The 14,904-nt window shown below is 42.5% G+C and overlaps 2 protein-coding genes across 5 annotated transcripts in view; one reads left to right on the forward strand and one right to left on the reverse strand.

The window, feature by feature from the left end:
* The window catches only part of HECA (hdc homolog, cell cycle regulator), an 87,947-nt gene that overhangs the window by 41,508 nt on the left and 31,535 nt on the right, over window positions 1-14,904 (forward strand). Inside the window, exon 4 of one of the 4 annotated variants that reach the window (XR_010600102.1) lies at window positions 2,138-4,388. The exons of 2 other annotated variants lie outside the window; for them this stretch is intronic. Coding sequence is in view for 1 of the 2 variants with exons in the window: in XM_005280380.4 (XP_005280437.1) it covers window positions 2,138-2,143 (6 nt within the window). In the remaining variant the exon portion in view is untranslated. Of the gene's footprint in view, window positions 1-2,137; window positions 5,137-14,904 lie in introns of those variants that run through there. One more of the 4 variants, XM_005280380.4, reaches the window with a different exon arrangement.
* TXLNB (taxilin beta) overlaps window positions 10,636-14,904 on the reverse strand; it is a 49,309-nt gene continuing 45,040 nt past the window's right edge. The window contains exon 10 of the mRNA XM_005280381.5: window positions 10,636-14,091. Coding sequence (XP_005280438.2) covers window positions 13,531-14,091 — 561 coding nt within the window. The 3' untranslated portion in view covers window positions 10,636-13,530. The remainder of the gene's footprint in view (window positions 14,092-14,904) is intronic.

The raw sequence follows: 14,904 nt of genomic DNA on the forward strand, positions 1-14,904 counted from the left end.
GCAAAGATGTACACTTGGACTAAGGTTGAGATGGAAATAGGAGACAGACTTGTTGAAAGTCTCTAGGTAAGAATAAAAGGGGTAAAAAACAAGGGTGATGTCATGGTAGGGGTCTACTACAGATCACCTAAGAAGGAAGAAGAGGTGGATGAGGCTTTTTTAAACAGCTAACAAAATCATCTGAAGTACAGGACTTGGTAGTGATGGGGGACTTTAACTACCCACACATCTGTTGGGAAAATAACACAGCAGGGCACAGATTATCCAACAAGTTCTTGGAATGTATTGGAGACATTTTTTATTTCAGAAGGTGGAGAAAACTACTAGGGGAGAGGCTGTTCTAGATTTGATTTTGATGTTCAATGTCTTCATCAATGTTTTAGATAATGGCATAGAGAGTACACTCATAAAGTTTGCGGATGATACCAAGCTGGGAGGGGTTGCAAATGTTTTGGAGGAAAGGATTAAAATTCCAAATGCTCTGGACAAACTGGAGAAATGGTCTGAAGTAAATAGAATGAAATTCAATAAGGACAAATGCAAAATACTCCACCTAGGAAGGAACAATTAATTGCACACATACAAAATGGGAAATAACTTCCTAGGAAGGAGCACTGCAGAAAGGGATCTGGGGATTATAGTGGATCACAAACTACATATGAATCAACAGTGTAAAACTGCTGCAAAAAAAGCAAACATCATTCCCAGGCTGTCTACACTGCCACTTTCAGCACTAAAATTTTAGTCGTTCAGGGTGTGAAAAAAACACCCCCCGAGTGACAAAAGTTTTAGCGCTGAAAAGCACCAGTATAGACAGTGTTTTATCGCTGGCAGCCCATAAAGTTACCACTGCTCGTTCGGGTGGTTTTTTTTATTGCTAGGAGAGCTCTCCTCCAGCAATAATGCGTGTCTACACTGCCCACATCACAGTGCTGCCACGGCTGTGCTGTAATGTGGGCAGTGTAGACATACCCTGAGATGTATTAGCAGAAGTGTTGTAAGCATGACAGGAGAAGTAATTCTTCCAATCTGCTCTGCAATGAGAAAGCCTCATCTGGAGTATTGTGTCCAGCTTTGGGCACCACATTAGAGAAAAGAATTGGAGAAAGTCAGGAGAAGAGCAACAAAAATGATTAAAGGTCTAGAAAACATGACCTATGAGGGAAGATTGAAAAAATTGGGTTTGTTTAGTCTGGGGAAAGAAGGCTGGGAGGGGACATGATAACAATTTTCAAGTACATAAAAGGTTGTTAGAAGAGGAGGGTGAAAAATTGTTCTCCTTAACCTCTGAGGCTAGGACAAGAAGCAATGTGTTTAAATTGCAACAAGGGAGGTTTAGGTTGGACATTAGGAAAAACTTCCTACCTGTCAGAGTGGTTAAGCACTGGAATAAATTGCCTAGGGAGGTTGTGTAATCCCCATCCTTAGAGGTTTTTAAGAACAGGTTAGACAAACACCTGTCAGGAATGGTTAGTTACTGAGCACAAGGGACTGGACTAGATGACCTCTCATGGTCCCTTCTAGTCCTACACTGCTATGATTAAGCTGTTATGCTATGTTGCATCAAGTGATTTAGAACCTTGGTTGAAACACTTCTATGGCAGAGACTGATTAATGAACTGGACACTTAGAAGCCTTACATAAATTCATGGAAGTCATCACTTTGCACACACACAATGCAAACTATGTAGATGTGATTTTTTTTAACGTAATGGCAATGATCAAGCTGCTTGGAGATCAGTGTTTGTGTGGAGCCAGTGTATCATGTTTCCAACACTATTGCTGAATAAGCAGGTTTGTTTTAAATATCAATTGTGTTTAATTTGTAAGTTGTTTTTTTAATCTAGTTTTTTAACGTTATGGATGAATTTAATGATCCTGAAAATTAAAGACAACTAGCATGGGTAGACTCATACATAGTACAGGAAGTTTCAGAGCAAGCTGTTTCTCACAACTGTAGGTACATTTCTTTCCTGACCTGCACCAACCTCACTATTCCAGTCTTCAGCCTTTTTTGTGGCAGACATTTCCAGTTGCATTGAATAATGCAAGGCTAGAGGGTGGTTTTGTGAAGTGGTTATGTGTTCAATATGATAGGACAGAGACCAAAACTGTTTTCTCTTTTGATCTAATCCAGGTGTGATCCCGAATCTCCAGATATGAAACTGCATTACCTCCCCACAGAAATGCTGCTTTCAGTACAACTGAACATTGACCACACTGTTCATTTTTTAAAAAAGGTTTTCTAATTTCTGCATCATCTGGCTTTAGTCTGAAATGGGGGAAAACTGTTCTAGCTGAATCTTCTTTGTGCTAGAAAGCTACACTGCAGATATTTTTGCCTTAGACATTTAGCAATACAAGAAATAAACAATCCAAAATGATTGAATTAGAGTTTTTGCTATAGAACAAACACAAATCCGAGCATTCATATCACTGAAGAAGTTCACCCTTTAACAATCAGTGGAATTACTGGAGCTACAAAGATAAGCTATAATGATCCACTGATCACCTTGCTGCAGACATTTGATTTATCCCATCAGTTCTCCTGTATGTATGAGAACCACTATACCTCTCTTTCTAAGCATGAGTTTTGTGTTTACTAGTACAAGCTGACATATAGCATCCTCCTAACCGTGTGGGATTTGTGATTGTTGCATTGCTTTCTTGTTTTGCATCTTTAAGAATATGTCTACACTTGGAGCTAGGGCTGTGATTTCCAGCTCATGAAGACATATTCCCGTTAGCTCTTATGTGAACTAGCATGTAAAAATAGTAGCGTAGCTGGGGTAGCACAAGCAATGGCAGCAGCAGGACAGGCTTGCTGACCCAAGTGCAAACCAGCCTGCACCCTGTTGGTATGTACTTGGGGCGGCTAGTCCATGCCACTAATGCCACGGCTACACTACTGCTTTTAGCTTGCTAGCTCAGATGGGAGCTAGCACTAATAGGTCTACGGCAAGCTGGGATCACATCCCAAGCTTATAGTGTAGCTGTAGCTGTAGATAGATGCACTGAGCGATGCCTTTTGGGTAGAGGGTCAGACTGAGATTACAAAAATGACCTTCTCTACTCAAATTCTGCTCTCAATCCATGGATAGTAGCTCTTTCTGCTAAAACAATAAATGAAAGTGTTACCATTGACATGTAATCATGACATGTAAGCTCCAGAGTTAACATCAAATTACAGTGAAACAAGGCCACTTCACATGTGCATTTGGTTGTCTCTCTCTGCAGACTCATTAAGAGAGCATTGTTTTGTTCTGAGTTTGTACAGTGCCTAGCACAATGGGGGTGCAGGTCCATACATAGGACTCCTACATGCTACGGTAATACTATTATGATTACTATTTATTCAATATTCATTTGTATGGACTTCACATTTGGAAGGTTTGATTCAGATCTATCATGGCCAGAAATTTATTTTTAATTCCATGTTAACTGTTGGGAGCATCAGAGAAGTGCTAGATCTATGTAGCTCTGAGTACTAGCTCAATTTGAACCCACCTTTTGGGATTTGTTTGGGTTCTTTTCTATATAATATTGCCTTGACATTTGAGATGTTCAGCTTATGATCCCATACTTCAAAAAGCAGAGCCGTGCAGAACTTGCTTTCAGTTTTCAGGGTGAACCTTTCTGATGTTTCCTTTGGGTCTGTGGAAGTAGAGCAAGGCCTGAAGGGGATTTCAATGCAAACAGTCTCTTCTGTGAGCAAGAGTCAGGCTAGCTGTAACCCTAATAACACGAGATTTGTAGAAGCGAGGATTTTGTGAGGCGAGTGGGAAAGAACTGTCTGAGAAGTTGTTGTGACCTTGTGTAGATAAATATGGAATGTAGACTAGAGTCTAAATAAGTGAGAAAAATAAGATATCAGGATGACCTATGTATAAACAAAATGCAGCTGTTGCTTATTATTGTATGTAACAAAAGGTATAAATGCTTGCTGTAATTGTTTACCTGTTGAGAGACCTGCCTAGGAAGGGGAAACCCTGTGTCCTAGTGCACTCTCTCCCTCCACGTAATTGCTAGAGATAATAAAGTATCTGACTTTGCTGCACCCAGAAAGAGAGTGAGAACTGTGTTTTTCTCTGATAGGTCATGTGGGACTGCTTGAAGTTTGGGGTTAATATTGACCCAAAAAATCTCAAAGAGAAATTTACCTAAAATTGACACATGTTCTGGTCTAAATAAATCTATTTAGCTTTGTTTTTTCTCTAGCACCCATTGCCATGGTATATAAGTGCCTGACCAAGATCACCTGAAGACCATTTAGAACCGAGTATCTCCATAAGTCCCTATCTGATACTTGAAGTTTAGCTCAAGTCTACTGAACAACCTTTCTATGAGCCTGGCCCAAGCCTTGTGTTTGAAATGAAACCTGGAACCGGGTGAGTTTTGCTCTGTTTTTGCATTTTGTTATGAAGGTTTTGCACAGATTGCCCAACAAGCTGCAGTAAGCAGAACAGGGCTAGTAACTGGAAGGGACATCTCCAGGAAAAACCTAGCTGCAGCAGGAAGTGGGGTCAGCGGTTCAGGAACTGATACTTTGCTCTCTGAGCTATTCCTGGAGCAGGGGTTAAGAGGGATTGTGCTGCTGGAGGAACTGTCTTTTGGATAAGATGTAAAAAGTCATGACCACTTGCAGTCATCGAAGATCCCTTTTTGGCACTTTTCCCCAAATAGGGACGTTTAACAGTGTCCTGACCCAATTCTCCTTTGAGTAACTGTGCATCTAAATGCCCCCTGTCATTTCAACTGGGTAAAATAGTCACTTCCTAGGAACAAAGGAATTGCCTATGATTTATGCGGTTCAGTATGTTGGGCCAGACTCTTAGATGATGTAAATCAGTGTAGCTCTATTAACGTCAAAGAAGCTATGTAGATTTGCACCAGCTGAGAATTTGACTCTCAGGCTGTGGCCATACCTACATGTTTCAGGGGAAGCTGCAAAAGAGCCCCATAATGGGCAATTAGGGAATAATCTGATCATTGGGTCTTCCTAACCCCAGGCAATTAATTAGTAGCAGGACTATACTCTGAAGCATGAGGAATTTATATTCCTTATCTATCTAATGAAGCCAACTGTCCTACATTCATTGTTACTATGAACTGTGAAAAAATTGCTGAAATACACCACAGAGCTGGTTGTTTTTCAGCAGTGGGTGAAGTGATTCCAGACTGTCCATTGCTTGTAAATCGTTTTGGGATCCTATGAGATTAAAGACGCTATATGTGATATATTATTTATAAGGCTGCAATTTAGTCATGGGTATTTTTAGTAAAAGTCATGGATAGGCTATAAACAAAAATTCATGGCCCGTGACCTGCCCATGACTTATGCTATAAATACCCCTGACTAAATCTTGGGGGTGGGGCAACCCGGGGGGGGGGGGCTGCAGAGTGGAGGGCGGGGCTGGGGCCAGTGGCACCAGCTGCTGCGGGCTGCCAACAGCTGCTGCTCCGGCTGCCCCAGGATTGCTGCTGGGGACCAACAACAGCAGCTGCTCTGGCCCCCAGGACTGCTGCTGGGAGGGATTCCTGGGGGGAGGTCATTGCTGGGGAGGTGCTGCTGTTCGGGGGGGGCCTGGGCCAGTGGCACCAGCTGCTGGGGGCCGCCAACAGTAGCTGCTCCGGCCAATCCTGGGACCACTGCTCAGGCGGTCCCCAAGGCCAGCTTCCTGGGGCCACCCAAGCACCAGCTGGTGTGGCTGACCCCCAGGGCCACCTGAGCAGCTGCTTGGGCGGCCCTGGGGTCAGCTACACTGGCCGCTGCAGACGTCACGGAGGTCGCAAGAAGTCATGGAATGCACAACTTCTGCGACCTTCGTGACGGACACGGAGCCCTAGTTATTTATGGAAAGCACTGTGTAAAACAAATGCAAATAGGAGGGCGTCAGAAACATCCGTGCTAAGAAATAAGGAATCTGTTAGAAATTCTTAAATTATTTACTTAGCTCCAAAGTTCTGACATTTTAACAAAGTCAGTAAGAATGAGATGATTTTCTCCCCTTCTTTGTCCCATGCCTGCAGCTATTTGGTGGGAAGCCTTTGCCCAGATTTCAAAATATTTTTGGCTGAGTGTGGTGTGTTTGCTAATGCTGCTTTTCATTCCCTTTGCATTATCACGGGTGTGGCAGGTGAATCACAAAAGTACGGTAATTACGTACTCAGGTGTAGACTTGTACTCTAGCTTTTTTATCGTATTTTATTTTGGTAAGTATTAGCAGACAGACTATTGCATGGAGATAATATTTCCAATGGGATATTGAGAGAGACTAGCCTCAAAGCACATGTGCAGGGGGGAAAGCTCAGCCGCCCCGTGCAAATGCAGGAACTCCTCATCCTATACAGGCCTCCAAAACTGGCAGCATGACCTCCGTCGCTATGTAAGGCATGACTGCACTCTGTGACCACTCTGAATAGGGGCAAAGAGTAAAGGGAACTTTACTGCTGTTTCAAGAAGCATTCACTTTAAACCTCCATCTATGTGATGCAGATTTGGTCAGGGACTCAATGTACAGCAACCATTTCCTGATTCTGCACCCTTCTGGCTCTTCACACTCTTTTCTTGCACAGCCCCTCATCCATGTGAACAGGGAGTGCATTGGCTGCTGTGACAGACTTGCTCTGATAGAGTTGTCTTTTTCCCTTTGCAACTCTCCATACATTACATAACACATTTATTTTTTGTGATTTTTTCAAAACCCACCCACCCACGCCTTGTAACACTGAAACAAACATGCAAAATTAAGGACACCCACACCCCCCAGTGCATTCCATAATTTATGGACTGCCCCTTCAGCACATAGCCAGATGCTCTGCAACTTCAGTGGCCTCTGAAAGTGTTCATTGTGCTGCTGGCAGGAAGGCAATTTTCTCTGTCAGGGAGGGAAACCCTAACTCTTCGTGCACTTTGTTTTGGAGGGTCATTTTCTGAAATCAGGGTGTACCTCCCTTGCTGTGCATCATGGGAAGGGACTCCTAGCAGTTTAGGACAGTACAAGACTTCACAGTTCTTGTGCTTAATGGAAAAGAGGCATAAAAAGGGAACCAAACTAATCATATCTAATATTTGCTCCATGTGTAAGAAAAGGTAGTTTATTTAAAGTCTTGGGAATCAAACACACGCCAGTATAAATAAAGGAGAACAGGGAGGGATAGATAGGGTATAAATACCATGATGATTGCTATAGTTTCTTAAACAAACTTTTAAAATAAACACCAAGGTCCCAAATTCAGCACAGATGTACATACTGTGCAATGCCATTCATTTCAAAGGGTAAATCAGCATTGAATTTGGTCCCATGAATGCATATGCAGTACTCACTGATTGCAGTATAACAGGAGCTATGCATACATATCCCAGGGAAGAATCTGGCCTAGAATTAAATTGATGTAATTATTAGGAGGTGGGGGTAGGAGGGAGAGAGAGAGAGAGACTAGTTCCTCTTAGGGTTGCCATCTTTGAGGTACAAAAAACTGGGACATCTGAGATGATCCTGAGCTCATGAAACTGGACAGCTGGCAGTGTGTACTGAGCACTCTTACAGATATCCTGGGACAGCTACCTCAAAAAAGGGAAGATCCTGGGAAAAGCTAGACAGGTGGCAACCCTAGAGAGTATCAACCAGTATGGCCATGCTCAAGGATGGTCATGAAGACCAGGAAATCCCTTGTCAATCATCTAAGATTAAAAAGAAATCCAGTTTAATAAAACTGCTTTGCACTGTTATATACATCTAGCCCCAGTCTCTGGGAAATCTTGTCCTACTCCTTGGCAGCAGTTTCCTACCCTCTTGCTAGTACTGCTGATTGTCTGGCAAAAACCAACAAATCAGCTCTGCTCGATCTTCAATCCAAAGGTGGAGACTGCCTTACTGACTGCATTCCAGAGAATAGTGCAATAATCTTCGATGGAATGGCTGTTATCCAAGCATTATGTGATGTTCTTTCAACATTGGGTGTGCTTGCAGATGCCATTTTAATGCACATAATTAAGCTTGCAAGAAAGTACAAGTGTACTTTCTTTGGACTTTGTCACAGATCAGTAACCCAGTGTGAGCATCAAAAATGTGGTACAGTCACGCTGAGCAGCAGGTGGCTCCCAAGTGGTAGAAATCTATGGAAAGGACCAGAAAACCCCCCAGTCAGTGGAAGAAGATTCTTTCTTATGGCAACAATAAGGAAGCACTTCAGACATTCTTGTAGATGATGTGAAGGGATGCAGATTTGCAAGCTATAGGAAAAGACATCATTCTTTACATAGCCCCTGGAGAAGAGTGTTGCTGCCTGGCTGTGCAGAAGGGTTCAGTGACAGTCACAGCTGTTGATGAATTAAGTTGGGACCACGAAGAATGTGACTCATGTATATTTCTTCATGTGAAACAGGCTGCCAAGGACTACCAGATTGTAATAATTAGGAACCCAGATACAGCTGTTAGTCATAGGCATCAGTCTTAAGTCACAACTCCCAGTCAATTCACATTTCTTCAGTTGTGTTGGGAATCAAAGCCACACTATTGATTTGTAGAAAGTCACTTCAACTCTAGGCCCGAAGGTAAGTATCCCCTTTATAGGACTCCACACAGTCACAGAATGTGATTCTACAAGTGCCTTCTATGGGAAGGGAAAGAGAAAGGCATTTGCTGTGGCTTCTCAGAGTGAAGAGTTCCTGGATGCTTTCACAGACCTTACACTTCAAGACTCAACTTTCCTTGAGCTTGAGAAATGTGTGTGCCATCTGTATGGCCAAGCTTCACCATAGGATGTCAGTGATGCCCGATACAAGGTGTTCTGCCTAGCTTCATCTTCACTGCCTGAACTGAACGTGCCACTAACATGTAATGCTCTACATCAACACAGCAAGTGGGCAAATTACCAGGCTGCTATAATGAGGCACTCTCTTGTTGACAGGATGAATGCTCATTCCCCTGTTGGCCCTGGATAGCATTTAGAAAACACGGAGCTTGTCATTACCTGGATGGCAAGAAATCCAGCACCAGCTCGTATGTTGCAGTGCTTTATGCCTGCAACATGTGAAATGTCAAACAGGGTGATGTTCCATTGTTCCTGTCTTACTGCTGGGATTTCCTGCCCGGGCTTGTGTCAGAAGTGTGAGAACATTGACAAAAAAGCTGCTGAACCTGTTATTCACAATGATGACGTGTCCGGCAAGAGTAATTGTGGTGAATAGGATGCCAGACTGGGAAATAAAAATGTATTTTACTCAGAGAATAAGCACTACAGGGCTAACAGCAATATATATCATTCATAACAAACACTGGACTTGAAATAGAAAATACAATTTTAACTTATATCAACAATTATGTCAGTTCATACCAATCCAGATAAATTGCCACTTATAAATATTTGAGTAAGAAATAAAGGGGAGTCCAGTCAAAAGGTTTGTGTTTTACTTGGTTCAGTGCTGTGGCTGAAGAAAACATGCTCGTTGCCAAGGAAAATAGTAACATTTTAGGCATTTTCATAAATTTTATATATTTCACATAGTTAGGCTGGTGCACAAACACTTCTTTTGAGGGTAAATGATAACATAATTCAGCCTACAGTGAAAGGTGAGTATTGCCAAGAAAAACAAAAGATAGGGATGGGGTAATACTTTGACCTATACTTACTACCAAAAGCTAGTCATGGTAGTTTATTGCACATTATCTGTTAGACTGATGGTAGAAATTATTAATGTATGAACACCCCAGTAAGGCAAGAATTTGTAATTCTTTAGCACATTTTATTATCCACAACTACTAAAAATAAAAGATTTTTCACCCAAATTGGCTCTTCGCAATATTTTTTCTTGTGTATGACTTCTAACTTCCTCAGTCCATTCCACTTTGCCTGTAATTTACTTCCATATACATTTCAATCATTTGCAGTCAATCTGGGACTTTACAGGGCAAATATTAATGAAATTATGGACAAGAACTCTTTTCGGTATGGTGTCAAAATTGGTAACTTTGTGCCATGACAGAAAACGGTAGGGTTTCTTGCAGAGAACTTTTAATACAAGGCCTCTCAGGTTATTGGCTGTATAAATCTGCAGAGAGTAAGTGGTGCCCCTAGTGCCAGAATGAAACTCATTTTCTAAGCACAATAATGGGCCTCACCGTCTGGCCTATGTGGTGTGAGGTGGTAGGTGAAGAGATGCAGGGTTGGAAGACAGGTGCGGTAGCCTGAGGGAGGGGAGGGAATTGGGAGACTTGGTGAAGGGAGTTAGGAGCAAGAGCTGGGATGGGAAGAGAGGCATGAGCAAAAGTGGCATGATGACATACTAATTTTCCACAGGAGCCCTACCTCACTCAGTGCACAGGATGGGTGGTGTGCTGAGAATGAGTCAGGGTGGTGTAGGGGGTGAGGCTTTGTCTGTTGGTTACATGAGCAATTGTTAATTCTGGCATTTCCTTCCTTCAGAATGCATGACTTTGTAAACTGAATGTTCTTTTTTGGGGATGTAATTGAATATTTAAGTTTGTAAGGCGCTTAGATGGAGTGGTGGTGAAGACATTATAAAACAAAGATAGGTATTAAAATGACAAAAAAAAAAAGAACAAACAAAAAAACCCCAAACCAAACCAAACCAAACCAAACCTCCCCAATCCACAAAAACAAAAACAAATCACCAGAGCAGAAAGAGATTTACTGTATATGAATCATGCTAATTTAATTTAAAACACTCTAACAACAAGCAAAACTATATGCTTTAAATTTATACTCAGCTTCTATAGACATAAAATCACTGGAACCTAAAGAAAGTAAACCACATGATTATAGATTTTCAGCAATTGAAACAATTAATTTATAGGCTAAAAGTTTCAATGCTAGGCACCTAAGTGGCCTGATTTTCTGTGGAGATTACCAACATTTAGGTGCTTAGATATAAAAGGAAGTGTCTAACTTTAGGCATCTAAATTTGAAATTTTTAGCCATAATGGATAAGTCCAACCCCAGAAAAACAACTGTCAAAATCATACTGTGAATACTGCAACAGATAACTTTCCAAAAGATTGTACCAAACAGTGCAAATAATGAAAATAATTATATTGCGTTAACCGGGCTGAATTATCCCTTTGGGAATGAACGAGGATTAAAAATGGAGACTCATTTTTGGGTGAAATGCAACAAGAATTTTGTGATCACAGTATCTGACAAATGACGTCTTTCCCCCTAGGTCACCAACATTTCAATTTAAATCTGCATGTATGATTTTCTAGAGCATTTGATTGTTTCTCAGTGTTCCAATGTATGGCTGGGTTTGTTTGTGTGTAACATTTCCCTTTCTAACTTTTGGACATCTGTTCTCATATTAGTGGCATTTTCACAGTCTTGAGATGGTCAGACCAGGAACTGGTAGCATGAAGGCCTGGACTGAATATACCAATTGTGGGTACTGGGATTGGTGGGCCCTGGATTAAGTGTACCTATTGTGGTAACCAGAAGCTGGGAATGGGTGACAGGGGATGGATCACTTGATGATTACCTGTTCTGTTCATTCCCTCTGGGGCACCTGGCATAGGCCACTGTTGAAAGACAGGATACTGGGCTAGATGGACCTTTGGTCTGACCCAGTATGGCCGTTCTTATGTTCTTAAAAACGGCAGGCCTACTCAAAACCATAGCTAAAGGCCTGCCCCCGGTGGGGGAGGAACCACTAAGCCCAGGCTACAAATGATTACGTGGGAAAACGAATTAGAAAACAGGAATGGGAGTGAAGGTCAAAGGTTAAAAATCAGGGATCCAGAAGGGGACACAAAGCAGAGAACACCTGACAGTGTCCACCACTCCTTAAAGATGTCTAAGGAGTCAGTGGACACCACCCACAGGAACTCTATCCAGTGGTCTGATTTGATGAGGGACCAGAAATAGGCCCCACAGTTGCAAAGTGCCTCTCCTGCCCCATCGAGGTTTCTCCTCCTGGTTTAGTGGTGGCCACTTTGGCCAGTGCTAGGAGTAAGTTGATGGGGAGATCTCGTGAAATCCTGGAGCCATGGATAAGATGTGCAAGGATAAACAGGTGAAGGGAAAAGTGCAACCAGAACTTCAGTAAGAGATTCTGAAGGAGCCAGAAGAATGGCTGCAGCCTGACACACTCTACATAGATGTGACCCAGGGTCTCCTTCTTGCCACAGATAGGACAGATGTCATGGGATTCCATGAACCGTGCCAAATACATGCCTGTACTCATTGCTCCATGGAGGAACTGCCAACTAATCTCCCCAGAGAGTCATGAAACCAGAATAGAATACAGACTGGCCCACTGGGCCTCCCTGCCCACTGGATTAAGTGCAGAGGATGCATGCTGGGGATGAGAGAGGGATTCTAGCAGTGGGCAGGCAGGTAGATTAGGACTCTCCGCCAAACAAAACTCCCAACATTCCCTGCTGAATGCTCTACAAGCTCCCCTTTTTGCTCATGACTCTAAAAACAAGTTGATGACACACAGAAGCTGGCTAAAGTAGTAAGGACCAGAGTGTGAGGGGCCCTTGGGTGGACTTGCAGATGGATAGAGGAGCACAAGCAACCCTTCTTCTCCTATGTTCTGCATTCCTGGCACTCAGGGGAGCACAGGGATTGTTTGCTTTTGTTCCACTCTGGGGAGCAGGATACCAAAAAGGGAATGAAGAGGAAGCAGCATAGCCCAGCTCCCGTTCCTGACTGCACCAGCTTAAACACCAGGGCTTATGCTTCTGGGAGCAATCTGTGGACAGAGCAGACTGTACACCACCTGTGCACGGAAAGAGTATACTTGCCTGAGACACAATCTCTGGTGCTCCTGCTGAGGCAGGGCTGTTGCTTAAAAGCAAGATTAAAACAGCAATATTATGAGGCATCTCGCAAAGAATTTTCCCCTCTTACTATGGGTCTGTTGAAAGCAATGACATAATCACAGCACTGAACAGAGATGGCAATTAGGGGTAGATGTTTGGAGTTGTGTGTGGGTGTTTAGATACAAAATTTCCAGTAACAAGTCAGTGATTTGTGCAGGTAACTTTTGCAAAAATGTGCCATTATTGTACTTCTTAAGGGCTTCAATTTACGCTATCAATGCTTCTGCTGTGATCACAAATCCTCATCACCTCATTTATTAAGCTCACCTGGCCTCTAAACAGGGCATGTTTTGTGCAACATCAAGCCAAATTGATATGTTTAATTATATAGCTTTAAAAAATGTATATCTGTATTGCAACAGTTCTTAAAACATGAAACCTCAACAGTTTGCCTGGATTTTGTTGAGTGAGATGATTCATTATGCCTGGAAAGAAGATCCTGTAATTTTGTTATATTTTGCTGACATTAAGAAAATATTATGCTTTGCATATGTGAGGGACAGCCAAAATAACAAACCCATTATTAGTGTGTGGTGGTGGCAAAGTGGTAAGTTGCATTACACATCGCTATAAAACACGTTTGAGCATGTTTTCAAGCCCAATTTCCCCCTCCCCCCTCAGAAAATCAATTTTGGGAGAAAATGGAGCTGTGACTGGTAGAAAGACAAACCAGAAAACAGCGTTATGTTTAATCTACTCCTTCCATGTCAGCATCTACTGTTTGCTGCGTGGGCTGATCTTGAGCAGGCTGCTCTGCTGGGGCTCCTTCACATTTCTCAGCCTTTGGCACACATTCAGTGGACTTCAGAGCAAGACTCGGCGGCCCAGAGGGATTCCCTGCCTCTGGCTGAGGGGTGGGATGGGAAGGAAGCCCGGGCTCTGTGAGACAAAGAGGACTGCATGCTTGAGGGTCAGCCGGCTCGGGATTACTGTTCTCACTGGAGACTGTGAGGGGATCCTGCACGTGATGGGTCACCATGAATGCTGCAGCTAGATTCTTCAGGATGTTCTCATCAATAATGGACAGCTCTGCACTATCCTGTTCAGTAACGGAAGGGCTTGCATCAGCCTCTTTTCCCAAGATGTCATCATTTCTATCCTCCTCATCCTCCTCTTCCTCATTAGTGAATTTTGCTTCTTTTATTTTTTTGTACAGTTCATTCCTCTCTTCCTGCAGTGCTCTGCAAAGGTTCTCTAGCCTCTGGATTTTCAGCACGAAGCACTCGTACTCCTTAGCCCTCATTGCTTTCTGTGATCAAATCAAAATCAGGCAAAGGTGTAGGAAAATGGAGTTCATATTCATGAGGTTCACACACGTATGTTACAGTTATAAAGATATAATTTGTTACATGCAACTGTTCTTCACTGCAAGGTAGCTGGAGTTCCCAAAGTAATCAAATACAATTATAATCTTCCTAACTAAGTACCAATTCACCCCAGTGCACTGAAGTGTGTCACTTAAGTGGTGAATAAGGCATTCTGCAGGTTCTCTGCACTCGACTGAATTTCACCGAGAGATATGAGGCATAGGCATAGCCATGAATAATCTCTAGCGATAGAAGGATCATAAAACATTCAGGATGTCAGTACAGATAAGCACCCAAAAGCTGTATTGCTTATCTGGACTTCCTGGAACACTGTGCTGGAACTTTCGTGAGAACAGGCTGCCTCATATTTGCAGTCCATCTTGGTTTTGGTTGGCTGGAAATTCTGTGAGACCAGCCTCTCTTGCAGCATTTTGTGGACATCTACATTTTCTGATTCTAGCTGGATGGAGAAGTCCACAAAAATGACAATACTGGAGGTTGCAGCAGGGATGCTATACATTCTTTTTTCAAACCTCAAAAACATAGTCCAGGTTACATTTAAGTTTGGGATGAAACTTTAGGTAGCTTCTTATTTTATCTGAATCAGTTTCCACATCCCTACTAATTTTCTATGCAATCTATGTAGGGAACATTTAAATCTATGGTGGACCCCAGTGACTTTTATATTGGAAATTAAGCTGAATTAACCAAAAGTCTGACTTTAAAGTGCATTATTTAAAGCACATTAAACCCCT

The sequence above is a fragment of the Chrysemys picta genome, chromosome 3 (genome assembly GCF_011386835.1).
Source record: "Chrysemys picta bellii isolate R12L10 chromosome 3, ASM1138683v2, whole genome shotgun sequence".
NCBI lineage: Eukaryota > Metazoa > Chordata > Testudines > Emydidae > Chrysemys > Chrysemys picta.